Source organism: Alosa sapidissima, chromosome 15 (assembly GCF_018492685.1).
Source record: "Alosa sapidissima isolate fAloSap1 chromosome 15, fAloSap1.pri, whole genome shotgun sequence".
Lineage (NCBI taxonomy): Eukaryota > Metazoa > Chordata > Actinopteri > Clupeiformes > Clupeidae > Alosa > Alosa sapidissima.
In genome coordinates this window covers 4,045,646-4,062,356 of record NC_055971.1, presented here as the reverse complement: position 1 = coordinate 4,062,356, position 16,711 = coordinate 4,045,646, and the positions used below count along the sequence as shown (strand labels likewise).

The window sequence follows — 16,711 nt, the reverse complement described above, 5'->3', positions numbered from 1 at the left end:
TGGTTTTATGATACCACACAAACTGAGCCTAGATGAATGAAATGCTCACATGACAAATGGACTAAATGGAATTTCTGTAAGTTGCTTGTAGATGTGTGTAATTGTAAAAATACCAAACTTATTATTATTTCACTTTCTATCATCCAGATATGTTGTATGTTTTCTTTTTTTGTTTGGCCAATTGTATAGTCTTTTCACTTGGCGCATAATCATATACCTATAACTCAGCGGTTCTGATCTTATTTTCTTTCATAGTGTGACCTTTATGTTGGCCACATTATAAAAGTAACCAAAAAAACAAACATCATTTTAACTATGACTCCCTTTAAATATCAATCCGCTCTACACAACAGAATGTGCTACTTTGAGAACTAGTCTTCCTCTCCTTCCATGGTAAAAGTGCCTATGGGAACCTGGACTCGACCCCTAACCTTGACCATAGTGTAAGTGTTTAGTTTGTAGGGACATAATGACTAGTGAGTGTAATTACAGCATGTGTCACACAGGTATGCAACTTCAAAGTGCTCTGGACAACTTGTAATGTTGAGGTTGTGCTTGCATTTTAAAGGTGTTTTTAGTTTTTCCTTTGAAAGGGGGGAAATATTAGGAATGGGATTATCAAGTGTCCATACCTCTAATAACTCTTAGATCGATCCTTAAAGATGATGAGCAGTGGCTTGCATCTAGTGAGGGTTAATATTTTGTCTGATAATTATGATCAATAAAGAATGTTATAATAATATATAATAGCTAACAAAAATGGATCAAAACATTATACTTGTACTCATACAAAAATTACTATTAACAATATTTGCATATATTTTCAAGTAGCTTTCCCCCTGTAATCTAGAAAGGACTGGTTAGGAGTGGGGAACCTCTACTTAAAGTCCCGTATATTTCATATGTCACAGCAGTCCCTCTGAACCCTGTTTGCTATGCTTTTCCTGATCATTTAGACTCTGTATATCATCTTGTGATGATATGTTATGCCCTCTCATGTTATGCCCTATTACAGTGGAGGGTCACAAACGTTGTCTCACATGCATGGGAAGGAGGCCACAAAATCCAAGCCCACATTCCTGGGCCACATTAACTAGAGGACAGAGCATTTCATCCCAGCTCTTGGCCAACACTGACTTTTGCCTTGGTGTCACCCACGCCGTAAATCAGTGATTGGACTTCAAGTAATATTATTGCCTGAGTGAAATGTTTGCAGCTTTTAATTGTAGTGCACTGGCATGACTAATGTCAGAGTAGAGGCTCTGTAATACTTGTAGAGAGCTATATCTGGCCTTGAGCAAAGTCCTCCCCTCAAGAGACTGGTTAGCAGGTTTCACCTTTTTATTTACACTTTTCTGTTATTCTGACTGCAGTTTTATCTCTCTATCTGGTTCTGGTGGCGCCATTAACACATATTTCACCTGCCTGGAATGCATTCATTTACATTGAAAAGGGCCCAATCAAAGCATTTGATCTCTACACACAGAGTCCATAATAGACATGACTATATGACTGTTTTCAGCTTCCATAGACTTTTTTACAGCACACACAACATGGAATGCATACATCATAAACTGAATATACTTTTTAACTATGGAAAATGTTTTAGAATTCCAGTCATACAGGTAATGCGTCACCTTGCTGTCTCACCTGAAGTCTTTTTTTGTCTCCATGGAGATGGAGCCATCACAAATGTCACACACCGCCCCACTCTTAACTCACCACCATCTCAGCCTGGCTCTGCTGTCAACATGTGTCACCCAAATGAGCGGTCAGACTTTGTTTTAGACATTGTTTTGACATGCTTTCCAATGTCTGCATCTTTGGTCTTTGAAGATGATCTACATTGTCAAAGCAAAACCTGGCTCACATTTTTGTTAGTCAGCTGGCTAAGGCGTTTAGGAAATATTGTAGGCCTTCCAGCCACTAGTGGTAAGGACAATGTGTACTGTATCCTCAGTATGTCCACATTTACTTCGAAATCTGGACTGTTTTTAATTAGTGAACCCTAGTTAGTACCATTACATTCTATGATAGAATATTTTAAACAAGCTGATTCAGTTCATTTTTAGAAATAAATGTTGCATGTGTGAAAGTATTGTGTGCATATTAGAGTTGGGAATGTGTTTATGTGAGTGTGTAAATGTACGTGCATGGTTGCACCTTGCAAAACCACTAGGCCTACTGTTTACACATGTGGCTACATACTTACCAAGCAATAAAAATGGTCCTGACATCATCATGACTAATTATTTCCCACAATTGGAGGCAACTGTTAAAGGTGTGGTTAGCACGTACATGCTTTCAAACCAATAGCATTTTTTTTGTTACATTCAGCGAGTACACTGTAAATCAAAAACATTTTCTGTAGGCAGCCCAGGCACCGAAAACTGGAAACAAACAAAGTGGGGGCAGTCTGTCCCCGAAACAAAAAATGAAACACTGTGTACAGTTTCTCTGGGAATACTGAAGGGAAAGGGGAGCTACCTCTCTGTTGTGTTTTGTTTGGTCCTTGGTTAAAATACAGGGCTCTACAGTGCGCCCATTTAACTCGTACATGCGAGTAAAAATGATGGCGTGCGAGTGCAAAAACATATTTAGGCGCACTGGTGCGAATGGCTTCTAACCATGTCAATGTTTTTCTACAAAATACACCGCAACATCGAGAAACATTACTGGTGCAAACCATAGAATCACGTAGCGAATGCAGCATAAAAACTACACCTCCCATCAACGTTAGCAGTTTCGCGTTGTGACTCGCTAGTAGTCGCTTCTATCAAATCCAAGAGCGCATAGAAAAGCGGAAAGTTAGACTATCCAGCCAAGATGCAAAGATTGAAGAAATTAGTTCTTCTATCCACCGAATTCATCGGATATAGGAGGAACAGGATGAGATTCTGAGAATGCAGTGAGAGAAGGAAAGGTAACCTAACATGCCTTTTAGCCCAGTTGACGTATTGGCTGCAATATGCAAAATATAGCTAGCGAACAGGCACAAAAGTAGCCTCCCGTAATACTAAAGTAGGCCTAATGTTTGCCTAACTGCCCCCATCAATGCAGATATTTTAAATAAAAAATAAAAGTATAAAAAATATATCCTTGATTAGACTATGTTGGGTTTTGTGGAAGAGCAAATGGACTGTTTTAGTAGTAGTATTCAGTATGCAGTCAGATAGGTCACCATAGGCATATTTGGATTAGCTAAATTAACAAAATGTAGGAAAATAGAACAGACTGAAAATAAAGTAGGCACTGATCTTTAAAATCCTGTTTCCTGTAGCCTAAATGTCGTCAGTCATTCTGAATCTTTGCAGTTGGTGCACTGGCATGTTTAACTGTTAGCTACAGTGTAATGTTAGATTATGTGTAAGTTAAGTACAGAACTGACTGTGCGCCCAAATTTGTGTCTGTGCTCCTAAATTTTTTAACTTGGGCGCACAAGTGCTCCTGGAATTTTTTTTAGTGTAGAGCCCTGAAATATAATGTATGTTGTATTGGACAAAAGCATCTGATATGAAATTCAGACATAAACAATGCAACATCATCCACAATCGCTGACAGCACCTTTAAATGACGTAAGAAAACTGGGCTCTTTTTATAATAATAGACCATATATTTAAAAAAACAAAAAAACATTCAAAACACTTTTACACATTTATTTCCAGCATTGGAATTGGATTACTTTTACACCAGCATTGAACAGTTATGAAGTTGTTTACAAAGTGCCAGAGTGAGAGTAATCTCCTCCCCAGTGGATCTGAGAGTGACTCATCCCTCCATTCCCCTGCAAACTCTCTCTTTCCATAGACGAGCAATGAACAAACAGGCTCTTAACTCTGAGTCACTGTCTCAAAGAGCTGTGTGCTTGTATGTGTGTGGTGTTTGTGTCGTAGGACGGAAGGGGGCAAACTCTTCTTAAAGGTTTGACTTCCTTTCTAAAAGGTGAATGCCAAGAAATGACATCATCCCCAGCACCTTCCATGCCCCATGTGGAGGGCCTTGCCAACTTACAAGGGCAGATACGGAGACCAGAGAGAGGAGACATGTGCAGACACAGCCCTGCAAGCTTCTTTTTTTAACGACTTCATGGATGGAAGGGCCAGGAGGTTCCAGACAACCTGGCTGTCGGCTTGATTTCCATTACGCTCACTCTTTTCACTGCCTTTGACTTTTAACAAGATTTTGGGAACCCCCTAATGTGGCACAATGTCAGCCACTATTTCTAAAAGGTACTGCACAAGTTTTACACCCTTTTTACGCCCATATTTCGCTGGACCCAATGAATCAATGTGGTTACCCACAAATACTAGCCTGATGAGCCAGACCCACATTAAAATATAGGGTCTGGGCACTCACCGTTCGCAGTGCTCAGTCCGAGGGGCGGGATAATCAGTTGTCTTTCAAATTCCCTCTGCACGCAATAGGACAGCGGCAGCGCTATGAGTCCCATGCGTTTCCCACCAGCGGAGCTAGTTGGCTAGTTCAAACGTTTGCCAACTTAATAAAAGCTTAACTCGTGTCACACTGTTCGCCAACAGCAACATCCATCTTAATGGGAATTCAAGCCAAACCGTTGCAACTCTGCCATCAATCATTATGTTAAGCCCACCTAACGACTCTATACACGATTTTATTGGCCTGATTGAGTTTCGATTTCTGGAGCTCACAAGCCAACGGAGAGTTGCTAGACTAGCCCTGGCAGCAAATGTAATTTGCTGCCGCTAGGGGCGCGTCTAGATTTCTAGGCTACACAAATACGTCAGCAGCATTTCTTTCAAACAGACATCATGTTCTCTGTTGTCCATTATGCAATGATCGATTATGCAAATTTATTTTAAGTTCAAAGTGTGGCTCATTGTAAAAAGCCACTGTGTCTTTTTTGAATAAAGGACAATATGAAATCAGTATTGACCTAGACTTTGAAAATGGCCTTTTCTATTAGAACTGCAGATATATTGTAATGTTAGCAAATGTAATGTCTTGTTTACGTGTTCCTATGGGTGCTCATTATCCTTCACGGCCTTACTGAGAACATGCATTTACAACAAAAACAGGCATGAAAAAAATGCAGAGGAAAACTACTTATTACCCTGGTTTGAATGAAAGGTGGTTTCAAATTTCATGAGTTTTAAAGTAAGTCCTGGCTTAGAAAATAGTTATTTCTTCCAAGGTTGTCAATGGTTGCCCGAGCCTGGCCTTGATTTATTCATGGCGACTGATAATTGCTAGTGTCTTGTCATCTGTCAGAGACTAGGGCAAGGATACTCCTAACTACACACTTGAAGCATTCTGTGCAAAACAATAAATCTGCCAAACCCAGTCATAAATCAGTGGCTCTCTGAAGAAGGCCGTATATGCACACAAACCCGAGTTAGTCAGCACAGAGGCGGGGAAGAATGGCTTGAAGTGCGAAAAAAAAAAAACATTTCCGTTACAAATTAATCAAGGATGTTTGCTGCCACACATCTACTGTAATGCACTGTGTCGTAATTACAGTGCAGCAGAAAGTGTACCGTCAGTGGGGAAACGGATCGCTTCCGATTGCTGGTGCTGTGGACCAACCCACTGCTCTAGAGTTGATTGAGGGAGTCTCCCAAGTTATTCATTTAACATGGAAGGCCTCAGAATCAATAAAGTTATTTCAGTAATTGCACAATAAATATGTTTAGATTAATAATTTCGCTGTTGTTTTCCAAGCATACACCAAACAGCAGATATCGGTATGCCAAAAAAGAGCTAAATCCACCTGCACATAAGGATACTTCAAAATATGTTATCTAGACCCCAACAAGTTCTGTGTTATGGGCAAGTTATGTGAGAATGTGGCAGCAGAAAGACACTAAGGAGCCAACGTTAGATGCACTTGTATAGGTTTAATTTGAGTGACCAGCTCTCCTGCTCTAGGAAGTGGAGGTCACTTTTGCCGAGCAGTTCAGGTGAAGTGCTCCCTGGAGGACAGGTTCTCAACCTCTGACCTCACACACAAAGCCTTCACTGCTGTAAATCACCTTCTGGGCTGGTTAGTATGAGGTGTAGAAATGTGCATTTGCAAGTTCAGTAAAAAAAGTTTTCTTTTCAGTTTTTTCTTCTTTTATTTGACACCACTAGCTTGTGAATTGTTGTGACATTTTTTGTTTGGGTATCATGAATGAGTTGTTCAGCTACAAAAAAGTGAAAATCGCTAAAAAATCTCAAGCTTTTTCATAAACCTATTCATGCATCATATCATCCTTTTTAATGATAGCCTGTGCAACACATACTCATTGCTCGCCACCCCTCTGTGTCAGAACAGAGAAAGGTATGGGAGAATATAATCAGTTCCCACGCTTGGGCCTTCTGAAATCAAGCCTGCAATTAGCTGGTACCTAACTCCCCCTGCTTGGTCCCCCTTTGCCCTCTCCTCTTATGTCCAACCGATAAACTTTTTACTACAGGTAATTATGTGGTCAGCCCCAAACCACTGGGACAGTCTGGGTCAGTCACATGACTGGGCCTTCAGGGAAACCTGTCCAGTGTGTGGACCTCAAAGGCGGTTGGTAGAATTGGGGTCGAGAACAGTTAAGGTCACGGTCACAACAGAGTATGATCTGTGTGCTAGTCCTCCCAGGGTACCCTTAGGTTACACAGTGTTGAATTTCATTGTTTAATAACAAATTACAAGACTCATATCAAACTTAAACTTTAAAATTAGAGTGGCAGGAATTTAGTGATAACAGAATAGATATAACCTTAGATGCATACAGTGCAACCAGTACACTACAATTACTGTATGTGGAAAACTTGAAAGGGTCTGAAAACTTTCCGGTTGCACTATATCTTTCCATGGTCCTATTTCCACTGCAATGGCATAAATAGACATCATCAGTTAAGGAGGAATTGGATGTATGGTTCATACAATGTATCAGTAGAAAAAGGGATACAAGGGAGTATGAGTAACATGTTCCTTTGGGAAAAAAATTCTGAGTTTCTGACCCTCCATATGCCTTCACTGAGCCAACCTATGATTAGCATGCAAAGGTTATGGCTTCTACAACTAATTTCAAATTATAGAGAGGGGCACCATGACACAATTCAGGAGCCTGTGTTTAGCCAACCCATACATTATGCTCTAATTGTAGAACAAGAAAAGGAAGGACAGTGTTGTTATTCTGCCACCACAAGAAACATTTCATCTTTTGCCACTGGAGTGGAAAACACCTTGAGTATTTGTACTTGAGTAAGTGTAAATGTCAAAACAACCATTACAGCACATTATGTCCAGAAAGTGTTGCTCATCTCATGTCAATCAGGACATGCGAAGTAAACTGTATAATAAAGTCATATGGCAATTCCATGTGATGCATTTGCACATACTATCCAAAAACCCTCACCACGTTGGAACCACAAGTAGAACTTGGTAGTTACCTTCAATGAAAGTGCAAACTGTATTTGGCACATAAGATCTTTTGGAAATTTTTATGAATTTGTTGAATTACAGCCCGAACATACTGTAGCCTGTATAGTCTATTGATGTTTGTCAACATCAAGAGACTAGCAAAGCCTTTCTTCTCAGACCTGTGTCCAAATCCCCTACACACGTGTCAGCCCTAACATGCCAATTCAAGCTTGGATTTAGGTTCCACCAAACCTTTTTTTGTAGTATCTATTTATTAAAACAAGCACCCATGCCCCCCAAAGACATATTAGATTCTTAAACAAAAAAACAATAGTTTTAATTTCTGCAGGTGACCTTATTTTTCCCATCACCTGAGATATTCTTGATTTTTGGAGAAAACAGTTCTGGATCAATTGGTCTGGTAAAGATAGAAATCTTGGCTCAATTGCACATTATTCTACTGAAAAGGGAAGACATGGATCGAGACCTATAGTCCCTTAGAAGTCACCCAGTGAAGTGGGGCCATTTTGATTTAACAATGACCATAAATGGAGGAAACAAGTGATTATGAAATTACTGAGGCTGTTAGGGGTGGTAGTGATCTTACAACACTTCCAAAGCCCATCAGCACTACACACTTTCTGCAGGGAACAACCAAAAACAGGTCCCCTCCTAATGGCCTGCTTAGTGGCCCCGCAGTAAAATGAGTTCAGGAAGGAAGCAATGTGTTCAAATGACCTCTCGTTCAGTGAGAGGTTATGGCACCGCCACCCTCAGCTGATATGATCACTGCAGGGGGGATTTCAGCACAGAAGAGGAATTACGGCTGTGCCTTCATTATTTTCAGAGAGGTGCTAAGATTGTCAATTATCAGATCAGATAGAGCAGGAACATTTTGTTATCATTTGGAAAGAAAAACAAACAGTGCTCAGCTTAATACATACTGGCAGCATCCCTCATGTGAGTATTTACTATTACAAACTAGGAATATGAGGTCCCCAGTACAGGGGCTATGGTGTGGACACATCAGATGGTGTGTGTGTGCAGTCTGTGCACGTGTGTGAATACACATGAGGCATGTGATGAACACAAATCTATTACGAGACTAGTTTGATGAATTAGATTCTACTGAGTTAGGATTATATCATGCATTCACTTGTAACAAAATGCTCAGTTTAAAATGGGCCACAGAGGGTAGGGAGGTGGGAACCGGGGAAAAGGGGTGGTTTGGGCAGAATGCAGGGGCTAAAGAGAACCTGCGCCAAGAGCGATCATAGGTGATAATTGTAAAATATTTGTGTTCCTCCATCCTAAGGCTTTGAAGTCCAGGCCGCTGTCTGTTCTTGCCCTGATGGGACAGTTGGAGCTGATTTATAGGGCTGCAGACACCCAAATTACACTGTCCGTCCACTTCTGCACAGGCAAGGGGGGTAATCGCTTAATGCAACATGCTAATTGTAGTCATGAAGATTATTTGGAGTTATGCGACCCTTGGATAAGTGTTTTTCGCCCTTGTCCCAGGTGTGAATAGGAACTGGTAGGGGAAAGGAGCATATCTGATAAGGCTGCAATTTGTCTCAATTTTTCACTCAACAGGCTCTGAGAGAGATTACTTTCAATCCATCTTTATTCCAGCCGAAATTCAAAGTATTTTGTTGTGAAAAAAGGTGTTGTCTGTTTAATATGAAATAGCATTAAGATTTGTTTCTGATTTAATACTGTAATCTTTTTGTCATTTGCATTGTGTAAAAAAACAAAAGCAATTGTAGGTTACAAAAAGAGGATATGATTATGGCTATTGCAGCAGTTTTCATATATTTGCTTCACCTCTGCGATCGGAATGAATATGAGCACAAGGATACCAAATCAGAATAAAAAACAAATAAACAAGTCAACAGCATAAACAAACCCAATTGACAATCTACACGATCAATCAATGCTGCACCGAAATTTGAGTTTGACAAAAGCTATCTGCGTTTCTCAAGAGTTGGACACAGTAAACAGAAGAGCAGTTGAAAAGAGCCGCAGAGATTCTGTATCCAGTGGGGGTGTGCCAAAGCAGTTGAGAGATGGCTGCTTGAGTTTGCCTGCAGGGAGCTCATAAACACATAGCGCACCTTTGCTTATAGGCAAGCGCACCATGTGACACATTACTAGTCAGCCTTTAAAAGCACCTCTCGCCTGTCAGAGCGAGTCACAGGTAATCACAGAGCAGACAGACAAGGTGGAGAGGGACTGTTAGAGCAGGTCGGTGCTAACAGACAAAAAGCTGGTTTTGAGTACGTGCCGAGGATCCCACGAACACAGCCTGTTTGCTCCAACACAACAGGAGGGTCAGAGGGTTTGCTCTCAGAACAGCAGCTCCCATCGCTGATATAGAGTGCTGAATTTGAGGACCAAACCGCTAGAGTTGATCTCAACCAGCCATGAGCAGTCTCGCCAGCAACACAGAGTCCGAGTTTTCTGATGAAGAGCTGGACAGCAGTCCCTTGGGCCCGGAGGATGATAGCAGTGGAAGTGAAGCGAACTTCAAGAAGACCGCTCTTGAGAGGGACAATGCTTCAAGCTCCGGTCAGAACCAGGGGACCTCAAAAGCTGGCAGTAAGAAGCGGAGTAGGCCAGTGCGCTCCAAAGCCCGCCGGGTAGCGGCCAACGTCCGTGAACGTAAACGTATCCTGGACTACAACCAAGCTTTCAACTCGCTGCGTATGGCCCTTAACCACGACCTCAGTGGCAAGCGGCTGTCCAAGATTGCCACACTGCGTCGTGCCATAAACCGTATCTCTGCACTCTCCATCTTCCTAAGAAACCATCCAGCACCGCCAGCAGAGAGAGCCTGTAGCCACACGGAGTGTGTCCATGGCCCTCAGGAGGAGCACAGAAGGCTGGTCCCAGTGAAGGAGAGGGGCTATCAGTCGGAGAAGTACCTCGTTCACCAGCAGCCTGAACTGCAAACCCCACAAACGCACAAACCTTACGGTCACATGATGCCCTCTGAGCCAGCCCAGCCCTACCTGGACATACCACTGCACCCTGGGACCACATGCCCACCCTCGCCACACTATGCCCAGTACTCAACAGACTCCCAGCTGTGCATGGGCCAAGGACTCTACAGCCACCCACGTGAGGAAACATTCAACAACAACAACGACAACAGTGGCCAGTTCTATGGTGTGGGACCAGGCTACCAGTACGGGGTAAAAGCCACTTGTCACCAAAATCATGTGGACAACTTTGTAGACTCCTCTGCGGTGCCTTTTTCTTGGCAGTTTGGTTACTTGCAGGGTGCCAGCTACCAGCAGTCTCTTAGTATGCACTGACACATCTGGGACAGACTTTAAAAGATGCAGACACTTGAGTATGCTGGAGAGACACTTTCAAAGCTGTGCACCTATCAAAGTATGCAGGATTAAATAGACAAAAAAGATTGTGTACCTTTCCTCAGGAAACAGAATGATTCCCTACCTTGAATGCTGCAACTGACCTTGCAAAATGACAGTGTGATGGCAGGTTTTTATATGGTGTGGGTGTGAGGCACATTGAATGAGATGGCTATATTTTCTCTACGGTAAAAAGCTCTTTCAAACACTATGGTATAATAAATCTCTTTGAATGCACATTTCGAATAGGCAGGCTGTGACAGTGTGCGCTTTTCCCCAGTACAATGCATACAATTTAGACGGAGTCTGAATGTGCTTTTCCATCTTTGGGGCTGCTCTAAAAATGACCATGTAAGAGGTGTCAGCTTGGATGAGAGGCCACTCAGGGAGGAAATGCCTCTCAAATAGGTATGCATAGATTTTAGAGAGAGAGAAATGTTAAGAGTGGATAAGCAAGTTTGAGTGGGAAAGTGTGATTCATATATGTGAGTGAATGTATAGTATTTTTCTGTGTGTGTGTGTGTGTGTGTTTATGAGAGAGAAGTAAAGGCATCAATGTTCCTCTTCTCTCCAGACCCCAGAGAAAGCAACTTGTTACTCTTTGTATTTCAAACCATGATGTCAGTGATGCAATATTTTATTTTTATAAGTTCCAGTGCCTGTTTTTTGACGAGTTAATAAAGATGAGTCACTCCATACAGATATTGTTTGTATATGCAAAAGAAAAAAATATGCTTAATCTTTCTTCCTCAACTTTGAGAGCACACACAAACAGAAGAGTATTAAGGGCTATTTTTCTTGTCGGTTACGGATACAATATAACTGGTTTGTTAGCTTCCTCCGCTCTCTCTGTGTTGGAATGTGTGGGCTTCAACAAAACACCCCCTATGACTTGCGGTACATATTTTTTTCATCCTGTAATTACCATCAGTTGTCAAATTCCTTTTCCTGAATGAGGTGGTTCGTCCACTATGGAAGGAGGAACCATTCAACCTGATAATTTGAGGACCACAACTGGTATGTCCAATGAAACCCCAAAATGAAAAGTAAGCTTAAAACTAATGAACGGGTAAATGTTTACTTCAGGTGCAAGAAAAACAGTTACCAAATCCAAAAAGTTAAAACTACACTACAATGCATTCATTTCATACAGCGGCATACAATTCCACACATACTAGTGACAGATCAATCAAAATGTCAGTATTTGAAACACAGCCACATCCTTTTACATTACATTACATTTGGCTGACACATTTTTAACCAAAGCGACTTACAACATGGTAAACAGTTTAAGTTTTAAAGCAATTCTCTCAACAATTATAGGACAATTTAAAAAAGGTAGAGTAAGACTAAGTGCATCAGTGAGTGCAGTTTTTAAAGAGTCGAGTGTCAGTTCTAGTCAGCTGGTAAGTGCTAGGATCAGACTAGTTGTAAGTAGTGCTATGACAGGAGATGTTCTCTGAAGAGCTGGGTCTTCAGGAGTTTTTTGAAGATGGAGAGGGATGTGCCTGCCCTTGTAGGAACTGGCAGTGCGTTCCACCAACGAGGAACAACAGATGAGAAAAGTTTGGATCGGCCTGAGCGTACCGGTGGTAGAGCTAGACGTCGTTCGTCTGAGGAGCGCAGCGGAGGTAGCGTATGTCTGTATGAGGGCATTCAAGTAGGTGGGAGCAGAACTGGAGACTACCTTGTAGACAAGCGTTAGAGCCTTGAATTTGACATACTAAAGCAACAGGAGTCAAAGCCAAGTCAATGCAGACCAGGTCCAGACAAAACCTGTCTTAAACCCTCTCAACTCAACTAACATACCAACAGATAACAGATAGATGACATTTCAGTTATAGGAAGTCTGACACTAAGAGTCATTACAAGTTTAGCATGGTACTGTGGATCGGTCTTAGCACCAGTGATGTTTGTCTGACCCGAGTGTTGGGTCCAGGGGAGTGGGAGGAATTGGCTGCTCTTAGAGCCATATGATTCACCACATGTGAGACTGATGGAAAGGGGCAGGCAAGGAAAGACAGAGCGTATTGGACAGGTGAGTGTTTTACGGGAGCAGTCGGGAGCAGGCGTGTCTGTAGGTGAACATGGTGTGGGTGTGTGTGTGTGTGTGGGGGGGGGGGGGGTGAGTGAGTGAGTGAGATAGATAGGAGAGGAAAAAAGGAGGCGGAGCAGCAGGAAACACAGATTTGCCTGAAGCTTGAAAAAAGCCTCTCACTCAGACGATGTGAGTCAGCCTCTTGATCTCATCAGCCCAGACCAGACAGGCTGAGGAAGGTAGCTCTTTCCCACACGGCTACTGTATGACAACACCAAAACAGAACAGCAACAACAACATTCATGTCCAAGGCAAATTATTTGTGATCCATCAGCATATGTACCTGGGCCCAGAATTTTATGTAGGTAAAATTCATAGTGCAAAGAATACTTGATGTTGTTGTTGTAGGGTGTTTATTTGTGAGGGATGTAAACACTGTATATGGTGTTTAATGCGCAAGGACATTTATTTTGTTTAGTTTTAAATACAAAAGCTGTATGACTTCACTGATCTTAGTGGTATCACATGCTATCAGGAGCTCATGAAAGCACACATTCACATTCACATGCTCCCCGAGCGCCGCTGTTATTGCAGACAGCTTACTGCGCCGAGATTAGTGTGTGCTTCACCTCACTGTGTGCTGAGTGTGTTTTACTAATTCACGGATTGGTATAAATGCAGACCAAATTTCCCTCACGGGATCAAAAGAGTATATATACTTATACTTATACTTACTATATGGTCAACAGTTCCAGGCTGGAGATGTCCCCTGTCTTTGGCAAAAACGGTCTCCAGGGGGCAGCATTCATCTACCATGCTACGCTTCTTGACTTAATCTTGAGTGTAGGTGGACTTCTAAAATGTTGAAATACTTCAACATAGCCTGCTTCAGAAATCATTTGCCCCCTGCGTCGATTTCTGTTCTTACGAGGCCTTTTTAGATTATAAGTTGAAGTGTACATTTTTATAAGGTTTGGTGGATCTGGTACTAAGCTTTCAAATTAAGTGCAAAACATATTTCTTCCTGTCCTAACCTTTGGCAAAGAAATAAACATGTTGAGTATTACAGGAACCCCATAGAGGCCAAGGTGGGAACGACTGAGTCAGACTACTACGATTATTCTTCCGTCTTGAGCTACACATGCAGTGCACCCCTCTTAGGGATGACAGTGTGCAGCCTGGCTGACTTTATCTGTCATTGCAAGAACACCTCAGCATAGCAGACACATGATTAGCTGTTTTAACAGCCAAATGTGCTACAAGACAACCGACGTCACGTCACAGCATTCCTGGCTGAACACCAGGTTTGGTTGCGGGAAAGATGAGGTAAACAGGTTGATTAATGAGTGACAGATTGCTCAATTGTGTATGACTGTTGAATCAAACTTGGTTGGGAACCAATAAAATCAAAAATCAACATCTCATCTATCATAAAGCGATCCCATTTTGTGTTGTTATGACAGTGAGTAATGTCCAAATGTAGTTCTAATGCAATAAACAGAATCAATGAAAATGAAATGGCACTGTTGCAACTGGAATGGATTTTAATGATATCAAGGGGCCAGAGAGTGATAGTCAGTACTGTATATTGCTATGCTATATAAAGTATATATCAGAATAAGACAAAACATGGGGCAGTGGTAGCGTAGTGGCTAAGGAGCTGGACTAGCATGCAGTATCCTGAAAAGTTGTGGGTTTCATTCCCGGCTTCCATCATTGTGACCTTAAGCAAGGCACGAAGTTGCCCTGGGAAGAGTCTCCCTTGTATGTAATTAACATATGTTTGTTGCTTTGGATAAAAGCATCTACTAAATGTTATGTAACATAACTTTATCCTGATAAAGTTCCCCACATCATCACATGCCCTTCACCATACCTAGACCATACCATGCCAATCTCTATGTACTGTATGATGATGTGATGATGTGGGGCTATTTTAATTCCAAAGGCCAAGGGAACTTTATCAGGATGCATAGTATCCTGGATCCATAAAATAACTGGCCTTAAAAATAAAAATCTGCCTGCCTCTATGGGAATTTAACATAGGGGTGCCCAAACTTATGCACCCTGTATTTTAAGGAAGAACATTTATTTATTTACGATACATTATTCATTCACAAAAATATTGGTATCCTTCAAGGTTGGATTTTTACAATTTTTTGTAAATTAAGGCATTACGATGAATTTTTCTGTGAATGTACCCGAGTCAAACTTTAGTTTAAAAGCATATTTACGTCCAAAGCACCACTTTTAAGATTGTCTGTGTTGTCGTTTTCGGGTCAAATGGCCTTTTGAATGGGAATTGTAGGGGCACTATTTTGATACATGATCGCATCAAAATCGCTATTTTTGAAACACTAAGAAGGCTCAACAAAACATGAAACTTTGATCAAAGTATCAGCAGTGTCTCTACACATGAACTTGAGCATTGAGAATATTGTTTGTGTAGCCTACACAGAGTTTACTAAAAGAAAGTAAGGAGAGGGGAAGATGAAACCGAAACTTATTGTGATAAACAGAAGTAGCAACACCTGCAAACGTCAAAAAATGCAGAAATTTATTTACAGCAAAGGTAGACCCACATACATTGTTTCCTGACTGTTGATGCTGTTTATTGTCAATTTGTAAAGTTAAGGCGAAGTGGGAAGTAACGTTAGGAATCTCTAATCAATGTGATTGGTAAGGCTGGACCAATGATTTCAAAGTTAGTGCCCATTGCACCAAAAAATCATTGGCCACCCTCTTCAGTCTCTGACATCACTACACGGTCGACAAGGCAACATTAAGGAAAGCCAACTGCATCCTAGAAGACTCTACCCATGTCCTACACAAAGTTTTTGAATGGCTGCCCTCTGGAAGGCGTCTGCGCTGTCCTCTGGCTAGGACTAACAGGAGGAAGGCCACCTTTACTTTTGAGGCTATTCACCTTTTGAACTTGAATATGCTCCAAGCCCCCTCCTCCAGGGACTAACCCCCCCCCCCCTCACACTCCTGTCTGTCCTGTTCTTTCTTTTGTCCTGTCTTATATCTTGTGTTATGTCTTATATGTTGTGTTATGTCTTATATGTCACTATGCCTGCATAGAGAAAATTGCCCCTCGGGGATAAATAAAGTTTTTTTAATTGAATTTGAATTGAATTGCGATGCAATTGTTGGAAACGTTTCCCAATCAAAAGTTACCAGACTCTATTCACTTTGTGAATGTGTTTGGATTTTTCCAGGCTAGTAGAGCTACTTTGGTTGCTGGATTATTATTGTACCATGTCCCTGGTTCCTAGTTCTTGCCTCTTAATTCCCTGTATTGAAACTCTGACTGTTAAAACTTCACGACTGTAACAAATGAGCCATTCCTCTGTGCAACTCTCACTGGTAACTTTGTTATCTTCTCAAACTGACTAGTCAAACTTCATGAAAACAGTTCACAAATCAGTTCCAATTCTACCACAAACCACATAGGTGATATGATCCCTAATTATACATTTTGTTTCCAAAAGAATGTAGGCTATCTTTATTATTCTACTAGGCCTACTTTATTTAAGATGTGGGCTATACAGTATATGAAATGCCAACATGTCGGGCTGATATTGTCTGATGTTGTCCTCTGTTGATTTATGAATGAACTTGTGGTGTCTGATGCCTGTAGAGGCACACCTGCTCTCTGATCTGGGCTTCTCGCCCATCTGTCCTACTAGACGCAACCGCGCGCGCCAGTCATAAGAATTTGTCTTTGCACAACCTGTTGGCGCAAGGCTGAAATTTGCCGTGTGCCAAAGGAATCTACATCACTTTGACGTCACACGAGCACGCAAGGCTGAGAACGGCAGGTATAAACCTCCCTTTAGTGCTGTGCAGGAGTGCAGTACCCCTCTGCATAGCTACCTCCATTTTGAGACCCTTACACAAAATGATTATCACTAG

At 41.6% G+C, this 16,711-nt stretch overlaps 1 protein-coding gene across 1 annotated transcript; it reads left to right on the top strand.

The window, feature by feature from the left end:
• Nucleotides 1-9,594: 9,594 nt before the first annotated feature.
• On the top strand, nucleotides 9,595-11,381 carry LOC121684047 (class A basic helix-loop-helix protein 9). The gene has a single exon (XM_042063975.1). The coding sequence runs from the start codon at nucleotides 9,802-9,804 to the stop codon at nucleotides 10,693-10,695; it is 894 nt and encodes a 297-aa protein (XP_041919909.1). The 5' UTR covers nucleotides 9,595-9,801; the 3' UTR covers nucleotides 10,696-11,381.
• Nucleotides 11,382-16,711: the final 5,330 nt, after the last annotated feature.